Below are 17256 nucleotides of genomic sequence, written 5' to 3'. Positions count from 1 at the left end.
CTTCACTTCAGTCATGATATTTTCTTTATCTATAATCCATTTTCCATAGCAATCATTAGCAATGTAGCGAGATTGCCAGATGTTTTTGAAATATTACTTTCTTCTAATAGATTTTTTAAACTCTTCTTTGTGTATTTCATTCTTTTTAATATATAAAGAAAAAAATTTTACATCAATTTTCAAAAAAATTTAATTTACAAAAATTTAATAAACAACATTCATTTTATTCCCGTCTGATTGAAATTCTATCATTCTATCAAATATTACAACAGCATATGCCACAATACCTGCTGGAACAGCTGTATTAAATGTTGCTTTAACTTGTACATCTATTGTTGATGATTTTAATTTTTCTGATTGTTTACTAACATCAAAAACAAAAAGTGGGTATAAATCTTTATAGTCAGAAGGAGTTATATTGCTGTGTGTGATCAATTCATTCATTCCATAAAAATTTTCATTAAACACAGCTGCATCTCTGTAAGCTCTTGAAAATTGCTGATTTGGGAATGACAAATTATAATCAACAGCAGGATATCTGTCTTGATTAAGCATAATGTACATATTTTTCAAGTCGCAATGATCAAATATTGAAGCATTAGCATTTTGGTCTCTATCCTTACTTGTTTGAAATGCAATAATAATTTATCTCGGTCTTTCAGAAGATGTCTTTACGCTCAATCTCCAAGAAAATGAACTAGATTGTGCAACAGGTATAGTATCACACTGACGCTGACAAAAACTTACTGGAAGTGTCCCTTTTGATTCGATAGATTTATAAAGATTTATCCTTTCTACATCTGATGGATCACATGTGATATAAACAATGATATTTTATTAAGACTAACTTTTCCTGCAGCTACACCAGCAAGCTTAAAAATTGCGTCATCGTCACCATCTCTTTTAAGAGCTATTGTATGTTTAAACCCATAAATAACTTTATTGTAATCATCACAGAATCCAAAAATGTGTCTTAAAGGTATGCAAAATGAAAATGTTCCTTTTGTAGTTGGTTTCTGAATTATGTATGATTGTCTTACTGCAAACCCTGGGTTATCAGCAAGTAATTGTAATTTCTTAATACCACAATTGATTTAATCCTTGCGCTAATTGAAAGTCATCTGGGTATTTAAGAATTCCGATCATTGTAGTTGCTTGACCTAGGTGATAAACAGTTTCTCTATCTTGGTTTGATAATTGGTATGATATTTGACTGAATAAATGCATAATACCATTATTTGTAAGCGTCACTGCATCTGTATTAGCATAAGCTGTTCCATCAGCTTTAACAAGTTGTCCTTCAAATAAGAGATAAGCTTCAGATGGAAGTGTGAACAAATCTTGTTGCTCAATGTTCATTCTTATTTCTTCATCACTATTTAGATTTGTACGAGCCGCTGGTTCATATTCATGGAATTCAAATCTTTCAATTCCATTATATACAATTGGCATTTCTGTAAAATTTAATATTTTGGAAGTTGTCTTTTTTTTTTTATATACAATATAAAAAAAAAATTTTTTGATTGACAATTCTTAAAAAACTTTATAAAAAATTTAGCAAGTCTACTACGCAAGACGAAGACCGCGTCCTTTTTTAACTAGATCTTCTATTCTTATAGCATTTTCATTTGATACTTTTTTTACTGATCTTGTTGCAGAACCCGTCATCAATTTAATTATATTTGTTGTTATATCATCTGCATTATTTTTTTTAGATCTTTCAGATCCATTATTATTAGATCTTTCAGATCCATTATTATTAGCTCTTTTAGATCGATTGTTAATCAGATCATTAGATCTAACCAAATTTGTAATTATTTCACCAATTTTTTTATTAATAACAGGTTGTGAAACTATTTTTGAAGATGCTTTATCAATTATTTGTTTTCCTTTTTCAACTGCAGCATTTCTAGCACCTTTTATCGCTGATGTCGAAGGTTCTTTTCCTGCTGATTTAGCAGCAGTTATTGCAGTTTTTCCTAAATCAGTAGCAGCCATCTTCTTCAACATAGCTGATGATACTCTTGTTACATTTGACGCTATTATTCGTTTAAATAAATCTCTTATACTTTCGAATATACCACTTCCTCCAATAACGTGTTTCTTTATATATCTCTTATTATGAACAATTAGCATTTTTATGTACTATGTATATTTTTTTTATATACACTGATATATTATAAATAATTTTGTATTAATTTATACTGTGAACTAGTCATTTCACCATATCGTAGTAATTCATCACAAATTGCAACAGCTTCATTTCTTGCTCCAGTGTTACCTGAGTTCAATGCATCTATACATAAATCAAATCTTTCAAGTAATGCAATAGGGTTGCTAGGAAGAATTATAGTTTGTATGTTTGTTCTTCCTCCAATTCCATTTCCTTTTGATTCACGCTTCTCATTTTTCTTTATATCTCTCCAAATGGGGGCTATTATTTCTATGTATTTTCCACTACAAGACGGCTTTGGTTTGTTTGGGTTTTCAGTAGTAATTGCATCTGTTTGTATTAATATATCTCGATATTTTTTAAGGTCATCTTTATTACATATTCCCTTATCAGGTTTAAACTTTGTTAACAACTCCCAAATACCAGGAGTACCATAATATGTTTCATCATCAATAGTTACATTATTATCACTAATATGTATTGGCTTTTTTTTAATATAGAATATACCATCTTCATTACGTATCCCAAATGTAGTATCTGTACATTTTTTACTAGTAGCATACATTTTTAGATAACTTGCTGCAATTTTTCCTAGCCTCATATCTTTATTTTCTTCATGATAAGGCAATAGTTCTTTAGAATGAGTTATCATTATCTCTCTATTTGCTTCAGGATAAGAATTTGAAAAAGTGAGTGTAAATTTATTAGCTTGATCTTGCAGTTTATTTATGTTTTCTTTTATTCCTAGCTTGTACAATTTTCGTACGAGCTAGGAATAAAAAGTCTGACTGTAAATTAGTTTCACCCATCTTTTCATATAAATTATTCTGCTGTATTCTTTTATTAAGTTCTAAGAAATCTTTAACAACTTTGTCTCTTTTTTCAGGATCTTCAATTTTTAGAAATGACGTTTTTGTTTTTTTATAAGAAATATAAAAAAACACAACATAAATCGTTATGTTGTGATGTACGTTTTATTTTAATACACTATTTTATGTTTGACATTTACATTTTTACTAAATCTGCTTTTGAGTATATTAATTGCTTCATCTCTTCCTTGTTTAATTAATGATTCTTTAGTTTGTTCATTAATTAATTCTTTTGAATTTGTTTTAATTTGCTCAAGCATAGCTTTAAATTTTTCAAGTTCACTAAGTATTAGTTTAACTTCAATGTCATCTATACTTCCATCTACTAAAGCTTTAGGAATATAGTCACTTATTGCATTTAGTTTTGAATCAGCAAGTACTTTAATCTTTTCATGCTTTTCTGTTTTATATTTAATTTTTTATTAACTTGCCCTCCTATTAATGATAAAACACTTGCTCCTAATGCTGCACCTTCACATGCAATAGCTACTGGTGCTGCAATTATTGTTGCTAAAAATCCAATTCCAATAGTTCCAAGTACCATAGTGCTTGCCAGTAATGAGTCATCAATTGCTGAAATTATTTTTTCAGCTCTATGAAATATCTATACTTTTTACTAAACACATTTCTCTTTTCTCTCTCACTCTCTATTTCCTTTTGAATCTCACTAATTGTGTTTAGGCGATATATATGTGTACTAATAATCTTATTTTCTTCATCAGGTGCACTTGGAAGATTTGGATATATTTTATTGAAAGTTTTATCATTTGCACTCTGTGTATTTGGTATATCTGAATAAATATTATTACACAACTTTTTGCAATTAAACTCCATTTTAATAAGCAAAAATAATTTTTTTTTTTTTAATTATTTTTTAAAAAATGTTTACAATAAATTCACAAAACATAAACTATCTCCTTTTTTAATCAATAGATCAGAATCAGAATTTATAACAACATTTATTATAATATCATCAACAGTTTCTGATATTACAGAGTTTTTTAAACTTAACATTTTTAATTTAAGTTTTTCTTTTAATGAAACTAACGCAACACCTTCATTAACTACTATACCAAACTTTAAAGGAATATATTGGTGTGATAGAGATTTTGTTGTAATGTCGTGTTGTGCATATGTTTCATATTTATTATCATTTATTAATACTGAAGGGTGCTCCAAATCTTTGTGTACTTTAGAATGAAGAAGTATTTTTAGAGGTTCATCTGGTATATATATTTGTTAATAAATTTGTGTACTGGCGGATTATTTCTTGGCATTTTTTCTTTATATTGCATTTAAAAAAAATATTTCGAGAAATCACAGAATCATATTCAAAAATGGAATATTAGCAAATGGTAAATTTGGTCCTAATAATAAGCCTGATCCTGTTGATATATATCCATTTCCATTACGTAAGTACAATCCATCACCTACAGAACTTCCTTTACTCCATGTTCTCAAATATAAACCATTTCCTGCAGCTGTCATTTTAACTCCTATTCCATTATTTTTTGAGTACACAACACCCCTTCCAGCAATTTTATCAACCATAGCTGATCCAGCTGCTGAACCTACTCCTGTTAATAAGCCTGTTGCAAGTGCTGGAGCAACGCTTGATAATAAAAATTTTCCGGCTGTACCAAGAAAAGGTAATAGTGCACCAATAAATCCTCCATCTATTTGAGAATTGTGTGCTAGTTGTGTTTTACTTAAAGTAATTATTAAGCTTTTACCTTTTTCATATGCTCTTTAAATTCTATTCAATTGGTAATCTGTTTCAGCTAATACATGCTCACCATTTAGATCTGAATGTGAGAACTTAATTCAAGCTCCATAACCATCTTCAATTGCTTTTTTAAGTTTTTCTAATTGCCCTTGCGAAACAAGGGCAATTAGAAAAACTTAAAAAAAATTTTATGTCATAAAAAAATTTTTTTTTAAAAATTATTTTATGACATAAAATAATTTTTAAAAAAATTACAAAAAAATTATTCTACTTCTTTTATATGAAATGAAATAGACAATTTTTCTCCCCGTAAATTCAAAAGATTTCCATCTTGATCAAGCAACTTATTTTCCACTCTTATTATTTTTTTTAGTATTACTGGTAAATAAATTAAGTTATACGGCTCTAGAACAATTTTATATCCAGGACCTACAGTTGGAAAAAATGAATATATAACGTTATCAGTTCCTCCATACATACCTATGTTCCTACATACGATGATCCTATTATATTACTTGTTACTCGTATACTATTAACATTTAATCTGTTTACTATATTAGTTGATATATTGTAGCCTGCTGAATATATTCCACTGTCAAAACCAAAAACAGTTCTAATTGAATTTGAAGTTGTAAAATCAACTTTATAACCAGCTGCAATAGTTTAAGCTGATCTTAATGTATTATTATTTCCTTCAATTGTAATATTTGCAACTTCTCCACTTGCATCACCGTTTCCTGTCATAATCAATTGGATATATTTATTTATATCATTAATTTCATAACATCCATCTGGAATGTTTATATCTTTCCAAGTTGATTCATTATTTGCGCAAAAATTGTTGTTTGAAGAATTAATATTAGGAAAATTGTAATATCTCTCTAAACTAACTAAAGCCATTTCATATTCTTTTTCTTCTCTAAGTTCAATAATAGGGGCAAACTTAGTTTTTAATATACTGCTATTTCCGCTCACTGATAAATATGCCATTTTTGTTTTTTTATATAGAAGAAAATATTTTTTTATATTTTTTTAAATTCACAAATTGGTATATAAAACTTATCTAATCCACTTCTATATTTTCCATACTCTCTTTTAGAAGACAGATCTATAATAACAAATCCACGAGGCTCTGACCTAGCTTTCTTACAAAAATTTCTAAACTCATTTTTTAACATATCACTTGAAACATGATCATTTTAAATGGGATTTAAATTCTTTGAATCTTGTGGAAATAAGCAAATAAAATTTTTATTTTCTCGTATAGTTTGCCTAGGTAACATAAAATAATTTTGTGCAAGATAGAAACAATCTGCATTACTATGTCTTCCTCTTATATAATATTTTTCACACTTATTTTGCTTTGTTAATTGTAAATCATCAAATATCATCAAATTATTCTTATGAATATCGAAATTTTCAGGATCAGGTACATCTTCTGCTGTTTCAAAAAACTTACACTCCATATCCGTTTTCTCATTTAAATTTTTTGAAATGTCTTCAATTATAAGCTCAGGGTTTGCATTTAATTTTTCTATTTTGTCTTGTAACTTAAATAGTTCAAGAATAATTTCTTTTGGTAATTTTTTTTCAACAGATTGTTTTAATATTTTGTATTCTGGTTGAAAAAGAGATTTTCCAAAAACTTGTAAATTATTATAGTCTAACCAACCTGGTCTCAAAAGTAAATTCAATAATAAAGTAGTTTTTTCGCAACCCGACTTTCCAACAATAATGCCTCTTATACTCTTAGGAAACAACTTGTTATTATTTCTCTTATTGTTATTCGCATTCCATGACAAATCTATAATATCCATTTTTATATAATTAAGATTTTCATTTTTATATATAAAAATGCTATAAATCTTTTTTTCTATATATAAAAATGTACTGCGTTAAATGTAGAAACAAAGCAAATACACTAAACTTGCAAAATATCGTGAGTAAAAACAATAGAAATATTTTTTTACTTGCGTATTTGCGGAAAAACAAAAACTCAATTTGTATCATCAAAAACAGGAGGAGATTTATTTATGAGTTCGATTAATTCAGCAACAAGTAAAATAAAACTACCATGGTCAAAGTTTCCAGGTGAAATGCATTTACCTGGAATGAACTTTGCAGGTCCTGGTACTAACTTAGATGAACGAGTAACTTCTACTGACGCATATAAGGAATGGAGTAAACCTATAGATAGTTGATAATGCAGCTTCCCATCACGATCTTGCTTATAAATACTTCGATGGCACGGCAAAAAGAAATTTAGCTGATTAAATTATGATCGAAGAAATGGATGCTATAAAAAATCCGACAATACGTGAAAGAATTGAACAAGGTATTATAAAACCAATTATATCATCTAAAGCAAAGTTTGGATTGGGTGTTGAAACTAAAACTACTCAAAAAAACTACCTACGATCAGTAAAAAAGACAAGGATAAAAAATTAATTCTTATGGATCCGAAGGATCTGAAATGGACTGACAAACTTGCAAACGAATTTCATAGACCAGTTGTAAAACATTTCAGAAAAAGAAAAGTTGTTGTAAATGGAATCGATGAAGTATGGGCTGCTGATTTAGTTGACATGAAATCTTTTTCCAAATTCAATGATGGTATAAAATACTTATTAATGTTGATAGATATTGTTTCAAAGTGGATTATTATCAATGGATTGTTCTATTGAAAAGTAAAACTGGAGTTGATGTTGCTAATGCTTTAAATAAAATCTTTAAAAAAAGAAGGTGTCAAAAAATGTGGGTAGATAAAGGCTTAGAATTTTATAATAAGCATGCTAAAGCGCTTGGTGTTGAGTTATATTCAACTGAAAATAAAGAAAAAAGTTGTGTAGTTGAATGCTGGAATGGAACAATGTAAGATAAAATGTTTAAGTACTTTTCAGCTAATTCTACTAGAAAATATATTAACGTTTTAGATGAAATGGTTAATAAATACAACAACACAAAGCATTCCTCATTTAAAATGACACCAGTTGAAGCTGTCGATAAAAAGAATGAAAGTATTTTTTGATTAAATCTAAATGGAAATGCACGATAAGAGTCTATAAAACCAAAGTTTTCAATTCATGATAGAGTTAGGATAACTAAAAAGAAGGAAGCATTTGAAAAAGAGTACACACCAAGATGGACTGAAGAAGTTTTTACTGTTTCACAGACTCAGTTCTCAGATCCACCAACGTATAAAATAACTGACGATAGTTGTTAAATTATCGTCAGTTATTTTAGTAGATAAATTGTTTGTTGTAAAGATGTTAAAAAAAGCTCATAATTTAAAAAGCGTTAAGTTCCAAAGAATCAAAATAAAAAAAATAGAGCTAAGAGTACAATTAAGGAAACTAGATCCTTAATTGTACTATTGTAATTCAATATTGTACCACTTTCTTGATTTCAAATACTTTACAACTTCGCAAATATTTTATGATTTCAGATTTAAGGGATTAAAAGAACTGATTAAAACGAATGGTTTTTGTAAAATCAGCCATTGGAAATATTCTGATATAACATGACATAACACCTAACTGCCCATAATCTAAAAAAATGAAGTTTTTTATTTAGTAAACTCTACGCAACTTGAATTTTTTTTTCTTCTTGAAAATGCCAAAAACAGGTATCCCCAAATATGGTACAATTACTATTTAAATTGTATGCATACCAATGGGCTAGCAAGGATTAGAATAGAGGAGGAAGGCTGGTATTAAAGATAGTTATACTAAATAATGTAAAATAATATATACTATACTGTTTTAAAAACAATTATACTAAATAATGCAAAGTAAAGTACATAAAAACTTTATTTTTTTGGCAATAGTTGCGGATATGTTGTTTCTGTTTTTGATTAACACCTGCACAGTCAACATGACACCAGCCTTGACAAGCAAGACATTTTATCATATTCTCTTCTATATTTTTTTCACTAAGGTAACAAAACCAGCTTTCACTATGAAGAGATGTATTTACATGCTTGAACCTTTTTACAGCATTCCGGCCCTGTTCTATCTTTTTAGTTGATATTGATAAAACTGAGCTAGAGAGTGCATCTTGAGGAGTATCTTGAGCTAGAGAGTGCATCTTGAGGAGTATCTTGAGCTAGAGAGTGCATCTTGAGGAGTATCTTGAGCTAGAGAGTGCATCTTGAGGAGTATCTTGAGCTAGAGAGTGCATCTTGAGGAGTATCTTGAGCTAGAGAGTGCATCTTGAGGAGTATCTTGAGCTAGAGAGTGTACCTTTATAAGGACTACTTGTCAATACAAGAGTAGTATTGGAATTTTTCTTTTTTTATTTAAGTGGTGAAGTTCGTATTGGAAGTATTGATATTTCTTTAATTAGAATCTCAAAATTAGAAAAATATGTTAACATAAAAAAAAAAGGTAAAAATTGTTAAATTTGAATAACCAACTACAACTGGATAATTTTAATTAAAACAATTTGTATATAAAGCTCGAAAATTACTACTTACTGTTTGAAAAGATTGTTGCTTATTTGAACTCAACTCTGAGTAATTTGGAATGTGTCAAGTCTTCTTCCTGAAACACTGAGTTGTCTACTGGCCATATCCCAGTGTCTTTAAATCCATTAATAGCTATTTCCATACCAACGACATTTGCATAAGTCGCTCCAAAAAGTTGAGACACTTGAAATTAAGTAGTACATCTGCCTGAATAGCTTCGCATCCATTTATCACAGGCAATGTTATATTTAGAATTCAAAGCTTTGAAAAACGATTTATCTAAAGGTTGTAGCCTATGAGTAGTTTGTGATGGCAAAGATAGCATTACTATTCCATAATCTCGAGCTAAAACTAATGCTTCTAGATTTTTATATGTGTTGAATGACCATCAAGGATAAAAAGTATTCTTTTTTTATGAATGTTCTGTTAAAAGTTTAAGACAAAGATAGTTTATAAAATGCCTAATCCACAAAGTAAACAAATCTGTGGCTATCCAACCACTATCAGAACATCCAAAAATTGTCAATGGTGGTGCTTCATTTTTGAGCTCATATTTGAATCTCTAGCGTTTAAAAATTAGCATAGGAGGTACGAAAGATCCAGCAGCATTCATGTAACATACTCCGGAGGTCTTTTTCAATCCCGGGATTCCGGGATTAAAAAACATCAATCCCGAGATTAAGAAACAGATACAACATCTATATAGTATTAAGTAGATTAACAACAATTTATTTAACTAAAAATATATTTATTTAATGAATTTATTTAATTTAACATGTTAATTAACTTTCACATGTTAATTAATGTTAAAAAATTATGTTAGAAATAAGGAGATATATTATGTTTTTTGAGCTTCAAAATGCGACTTTAGGAAGTATAACGCGTTCAAAGTTGAAAATGTAAGACCTAAAATTGATAATGATCCGAGAATGAGGACATTGAGGAAGACTTGTTGGACTGCAAATCTTCCTCATTGAGGAAGATTTGCAGTCCCACAAATCTTCCTCAATGTCCTCATTCTCGGATGAATCACTGTCAGAAAATTCATTGTTAAAATCTGGCTAATTCGCATCAAATTCTCTTTTTTTATAAAGAACATCAATTACAGCAAGTTGTAGGGTAAGGTTGCTAATATTGTACCGATGCCTATATTGTACTTTTAACATAACTCGTTATTTTTACAACCCATTAAAAAATTTTAATTTTTTTTTTATCTTTGCTGAATAAAATTAAGGAGACAACTGTTTTTTTTTGTCATCAAACTGCATTAAGGCCAGATTAAGCTCTTGTTGGTTTGTTATTGGAGATTTCGTATTTTAGGGATCTATGGCTAAGCGTACTTCATTAAAGAAAGTAGAAGATATGATTTGTTTAGTGTATTTATGTTAAAGCATAACTTTTCTAAATTCAAAATAACTACCTAGAATTTAAAATACCTTATTATTAGTTGTAAAACTTTTTAATTAACCGAATGTCAGATTAGTTGCGTAAATTGTACCGTAAGGCAGATCCTAAATTGTACCGACGCTACCATTTTGACCGCTAAAAAACACGTGTAAAGTTTATCAAATTCCCTTTAACAAAAAATAAAATTTGAAATGTCTAAACAGAGATAAGGATCATGGAGAGAAGAGGAGATGGAAAAAGGTAATTTTGCCTATCGTAATAGCGATATCGGATTAAATGCCATTTGTTTAAAATGTGGAATTCCTAAACCAACCTTTAAAAAGCATGTGGAACATAAACATGTATATGCAAATGACTCAACTAAGCATTTTGGTAGGTGTAGTAATTTACGTCCTGAAATTGAGAAAGAGTTAGTTGAACATGTCTTGAAACTCGAATCGTGTATATTTGGAATTAAAACTAAACACCTAACAGATTGGCATTTGAAATTGCTAAGAAGAATAAAACATCTCATCAGTTCAACAAAGAGTTAGGCGTGGCTGGAAAGAAGTGGTATTACCAATTCATGAAACGTCACCCCTGCTTCAGTTTGAGGTTACTTGAATCAACATCTATGGCAAGAGCCACCAATTTCCGTAGAGAAAAAGTTGAACTATTTTTCAATAAACTTACAGAACTTGTTGATAATAACAATATTACTGCTGGTTTGATCTACAACGTAGATCAAACTGAAATAAGTACAATTCAAAAACCAATGAAAAATTTTAGCTCTGAAAGGAAACATCAGGTAGGAGGTATAATAAGTAGTGAAAGAGGTTCAAATACCACAGGAGAATGTTGCATAAATGCTGCTGGATCAAAAAGAGGTTCAAATACCACCGGGATTGCAATCCCTATATAAAACGAATATTTTCCCAATTATAATCAAATATAAGCAAGTAAAAGAGATAAAACAAAAAAAGTATAAAACAAATAATTTCAATTAAAGGGTATAAATTATAATTAAACTCAAACTGAAGTATAAAACGAAAAGCTCTACTAAAACGATTTATATTTTTAGAAAACAAATAACTCCACTAAAACGGCATAGATCATAATCGTTTATAAAATAATCATAAAGCGAATAGCTCCATTTATACGGTATAAATTATTATTAAATATAGATTAAATATAAACAAGTACTTCCCCTAAAGGGTATATATTATGATTTAATTTAAACTCAGATAGTTTAAATACCATAATATAAATAAATGTAATATAAACTAATAATATTTTATTAATAAATTAATAAGTGAATAGTTTCAATAAAGCAGTATTAGCAAAAATTAGATATAAACTTTGTATAAATTGAATATCTCCGCCAAAATGGTATATATTTTATTTGGCATGATGTGTTCCAAATAGTGTCTAAACTTATGCCCTATTTGCGAACATTAATAAGCACATTTTTATTAACTAAAAACGTCTTCTCTTAACCAAAAAAAAAAATAGTGTTATGTGAGTAACATAATATCTTAAGGAAAAAAATATAACAAAGTGGTTATGTCCTAGAAATGTCAATTTTTAAAAGCAACTAAATAAATAAATAAATCAAGAACGTTTAATTGCGCATAGATTTAAGTGAGTGAATATCCCTTTAATAGATGACAATGAAAACGTCCGTTCATTTAATGCGGCTTTTATAAGCATAAAAGTTTGTACCAAATTATCTATTGTTTGAATATTAAAATACTGAACATTAAATAATATTTTCAGTACTGAATTATCGTAAATCAAAATCATCAAATACTAGTTTCAGTACTGAAGTATTAGTTAGCATTCATAACGTTTTTGTATTAAAGATTCTGGTGAATAGTTTAATCATAATTTTTTTATTAAATCAATTTAAATAGTAAGTTTAGAAAAACAAACATTTAAGACAAAATAAGTTTATATTAACTTAATTTTTGCAATCGATATGTTTTTTCTACTTGCTTTATTTAGTTTTGCTTTATGCCAAAAATGCACAAAAAATAAAATTGGAGAATCGGATGGTGGAAAATTTCTAATTGTTGGCTTGTTTCCTATGAATTGCTCTTCACCAAATGAAATAGACAACAGGACTATTGCTTGGATGGAAGCTATGAAATATACAATAGAGGAGGCAAATAAATTATTTAATAAGAGTTTACTTGATTACGTAATTTATGATACTTATGATCCTACAAATATGGATATGACGTCCCTTGCTTTATTAGATTCATTCAAATTTTATAATGAAAGTTCTTGTAGCATTTTTGACATTTGCAGGGATTTAAACGGCCAATTGAATCAAAATCAAGTGAAAAATATTTTGGGTTTTGTAGGTCCAGCTGAATCATCTACTTCTATATACGTTCATGAACTAACATCAGTTTATAAGCACATTCCCATTATTAGTTACGCAGCGGTGAGTTTAGAATTAAATGACAAAAAGTTATATCCTAACTTTTTTCGAACGGTTCCTACTGATGACTTTCAAGCTGAATTTATAAAAAAAGTTTTACAAAAATACAACTGGAGATATATTTCAGTAATAGCAGTAGATAGCTCATATGGGAGAGCTGGGCTTGAAATTTTAAAACAGAACTATGAAAGAGATGATATTTGCATAAATGTTTTGGAAATATTGCAGCAAGCATACGACCCACAAAAGTATTCCGAAATTGCAACACAACTAAACACAAGCCAAGCAAATGTAATAGTATTTTGGGGGCAATTTAAACCATTATTTAACTTTTTACAGGAAGCATTAAAGTTAAACTTATCAGACCGCATATGGATTATAAGTAAAGCAGTTGGTAAAAACTCTTTTTTTCTTAACTTCAAAAATACCCTTAATAATAAGCTTCTGTTTATCAGTTATACAGCTGGAGAAGATCAGACATTTAAAAATTACTTTTATAGCCTAACTTATGAAAATTCTAGTGAATGGCTGAAAGTAATTTTTGAACGAAGCAGATTTGGCAACAATTCAAATGTAAATGTTAAGGAAATCAAAGAAGTATTCGATTTAAGTGGTGTGTTGGTTGTTCAAAACGCTGTAAAAGTTTTCATTGAAGCCTTTTGCGAATATCAAGGATATTCGTGCAATAGTTCAGCTCCAACAGAGCTTCATGACATTAATGACAAATTCAAGTTTATACAAATAATCAAAAATATTTCATTTTATACATTAAATAGTTCCAAACCTTTACAATTTAATTCAAACCAAAGTTTTGATCCTATTTATTTTGAACTTTATACATACAATGAATCAGAATTTTTATTGGTTGATAGATGGTCATACAATGCAACATGTCTAGATACCATTAATAACACAAAATTTGAACTTTTAAAAAAAATATCTGTTTGTTCCAGTCCTTGCCAACAAGGATATGGTAAAATAATACCACAAGTACAAAAATGTTGTTGGAGTTGCTATCCTTGTTCATTTGACCATATAGTTGTCAATGAAAGCTGTACTAAATGTGAAAAAAACTTACTCGCCAATCATAATAAAACAAAATGCGTTGAGCCCATAACTATCTATTGGAGTTTTAATGATAGTCGGAAATCTCTAAACCCATCTTTAATTTTGTTATCTTCTGGTTTTGGCATACTGACATCAATATTTTTTATATATACATTTATCAGAAAGAAATCAACACCAATTGTCCGTTCGTCATGCTATGAATTGTCATTAGTGCAAATGATTATGCATCTTATATGGTTTGTTTTACCGTTTTTAACATTTGAAGAAGAAGCTTATTTAAAATGTGCTATTAGGATATATTGCAGTAGCTTATTGCACGTTTCTATAGTTACTATTTTATTAGTTAAAACAACTCGCCTTGTTACAATTTTTGGATTTTGTAATGATTGCAGACATTTTAAAATAGAAATGATTTATTTAAGATCTAAAATCGCTATAATTCTTATATTGTTTCCTTGTATTTTTACAGCTTTAATATTTGTTGTTCATAATAGCAAATTTAAAGTTAACGTGAGTGATGAACCGGATGATGAACAGGATAATGAACTGGTTATTGTGCAGAGGTATTGTGATTCAACCAGCTTTTTGATAATTTATTTATGCTTTGTGTTAATTTTATCGTTTTTATGCGGCATTCAATCGTTTAAAGCTCGAAATCTTCCAAAAACATACAATGAAAACAAAAATATAGCCTATTCTTTATTTTTGTCAAACGTAATTTTGTGTGTGACTGTCGGACTTGTTAGTAGTAATCTGAGTATTGAAAATAAAAAGCTTTTGCTTTGCTTATTATCAAATGCTTTGAACTTTCTTCAGATGAATTTTATGTTTTTCAACAAAGTAAAAATTATATGGCTGAACCCCAAAAAAAATACGCATAAAGCTTTTAAACAAATTAGTTTCAAATATGAAATTAAAAGATTAAGGATCAAAGGTCATGAAACAAATAATTACCTTCCCAAAAATACACATGGAGCCTTTAAACGAATTAGTTTTAAAAATGAGCTTGAAAGATCGGTTATCAAAGATAATGAAACAAACAAATACCCCCCAAAAAAAACACATGAAGTTTTTAAACGGATTAGTTTCAAAAAAGAACTTGAAAGATCAAGGATCAAAGATCTTGAAAAAAATAATCACTCCCAAAAAAATATACATGAAGCCCTTAAACGACTTTGTTTTATAAATGAATTTAAAACATCAAGTACCAAAGATCATGAAACAAACAAATACCCCCAAAAAAATACACAGGAAGTTTTTAAACAAATTAGTTTCAAAAATGAACTTGAAAGAACAAGAATCAAAGATCATGAAATATCAAGGTCAAATCAAAGCTTTGTAAATTCTCCTGAAACTGTAGATGAGGTGTTTTTATATTAAAAAAAAAAAAAATTCAAATTTCAAAATTTGACTTTTTCAATACAAAAAGCAACAAGCGTTTATTATCAACATTAATATATAAATAATAGTAAATAAATAATAATAAATAAACAGCTTTTAAATTACCCGTGGCTCATAAAAATCTTTCTTTATTAGTCAACTCATATCATATTCTTTAAGTTTCAAAATGTTTCAATTTTTATTACAATTTTGCAGGCTACCATGTAACTTTGTGTGCACATACGTGTTACAAGCAAATTTTTTTGTTGATATGAGATCTTTGTGTCACTTAATTTTCATTTTGCGTTTCAGGTGGTATGACGTAACTGTTCCCCATAGGAACTAAATAAAAATTAGGCAAATTAAATTTTTTCACACCAATCGGAAGAGAACAAGTCAGGTATTCAAAATAATGTAAAAAAACTTATGTTGAAACTTTTTACTTCAAGAGATACATGGGTAAATAGATTTTTATTAAACTGGGAGTAAAAGCGTTTATCATTTGCTTTGTAACTTACGTCAAATTTAAAATAACGTCTTAAACACTAATTGTGCGTTTTTATTTACAAAATAATCCATTTAATGATAATTTTTACAAAGTTTATATTATGGAAAAAAAAAATTAGAAAAAACTTAATTTTTCCCCGGAAATATTTCCTTAAATCTATTAGGACAAAGCTATGTATTTTAAAGCTTTACAAGTATCAAATGTTTTGCTATTGTTATTTAATTTTTGCATACTTTTACCTTTAAGAATGAAATTATTTGAATGCTTTGATATTGTTTTCCATTCTTAAAAAAGTTTATATGCTGTAATAATTCAACTTGGAAAATAGGAAGAAATAATTTTAGATTGTTTAGATTAAAATAATGTTAGATACAGGAAATGATTACAAAGTGAGGATCAGCTCTATGTATTATATTAGCATAAGCCAGTGATAACAGCTCGAGGCGCTCAAAGAGTTGAAATGAATTTCAAAATGATTATTAAAACTTAACTAGATGTCATGACCCGTAAAATTCGGGTCTTGGGAATCAACACCGACCTTTTCTATACTTAATCCTTACTTCAATATTTTTCAGTTAGAGGTAGAAAAACAAGGTATAAAAATAGAAAAACTATATTCATTATTTACATTTTAAGAGAGATTACCCCACAATTTAAATATAGACAATAGAAGAAAACTTTTTAAGTAATCTAACATACAATATAATGAAAACAAAAAATTTACATTTTTTTTTTTTGGTCAACGATTGTTGCATATAACCCAAAAAAAACCCAAAATAAGCAGGAAATATGATTGCGCCGAATAAGATTCAGCAAAAACTTTTAAAAAAGGCAAAGTGAAACTTTGGTATTTCATTTAGAATAGGCGCATGAGTATTTTCAATGGAACAGATTTGAAAAAAAAAATCTAAGGACCACTGATCTCAAAATATAATCAAAATATAGTTATATTTTGAGATCAGTGCTAAGGACATGTCCGCCAAATATGGTATTTTAAAAAAAGGTCAATTTTTGAAAAGGTAAAACAGCCATACTAGTTTTTTTCTTGAGATATTAAAATTCTGCTACATTTAAAACTCAGATCTTATTAAAAGGAAGATATGCTAAAAATTTGAGACAAAAAGCTTAAGCATTCATCTCCCTAAAAGCTATAAAAAAAAAAAATTCTATTATAAATAATTTTAAAAAACTTTAAACGTTTCGGTATACGTTGCTAATTATCAAAGGATTAAATA

The 17256-nt window shown here is 28.4% G+C and overlaps 1 protein-coding gene across 1 annotated transcript; it reads left to right on the top strand.

The window, feature by feature from the left end:
- The first annotated feature begins 12597 nt into the window (after positions 1 to 12597).
- Positions 12598 to 15513, top strand: LOC136083542 (extracellular calcium-sensing receptor-like). The gene has a single exon (XM_065802946.1). It carries the CDS (start codon positions 12598 to 12600, stop codon positions 15511 to 15513), a length of 2916 nt encoding a protein of 971 aa, XP_065659018.1.
- Positions 15514 to 17256: the final 1743 nt, after the last annotated feature.

This window comes from Hydra vulgaris, chromosome 08, assembly GCF_038396675.1.
Source record: "Hydra vulgaris chromosome 08, alternate assembly HydraT2T_AEP".
In the NCBI taxonomy this organism is placed as follows: Eukaryota; Metazoa; Cnidaria; class Hydrozoa; order Anthoathecata; family Hydridae; genus Hydra; species Hydra vulgaris.
This window is presented reverse-complemented; position numbering and strand designations above follow the sequence as displayed.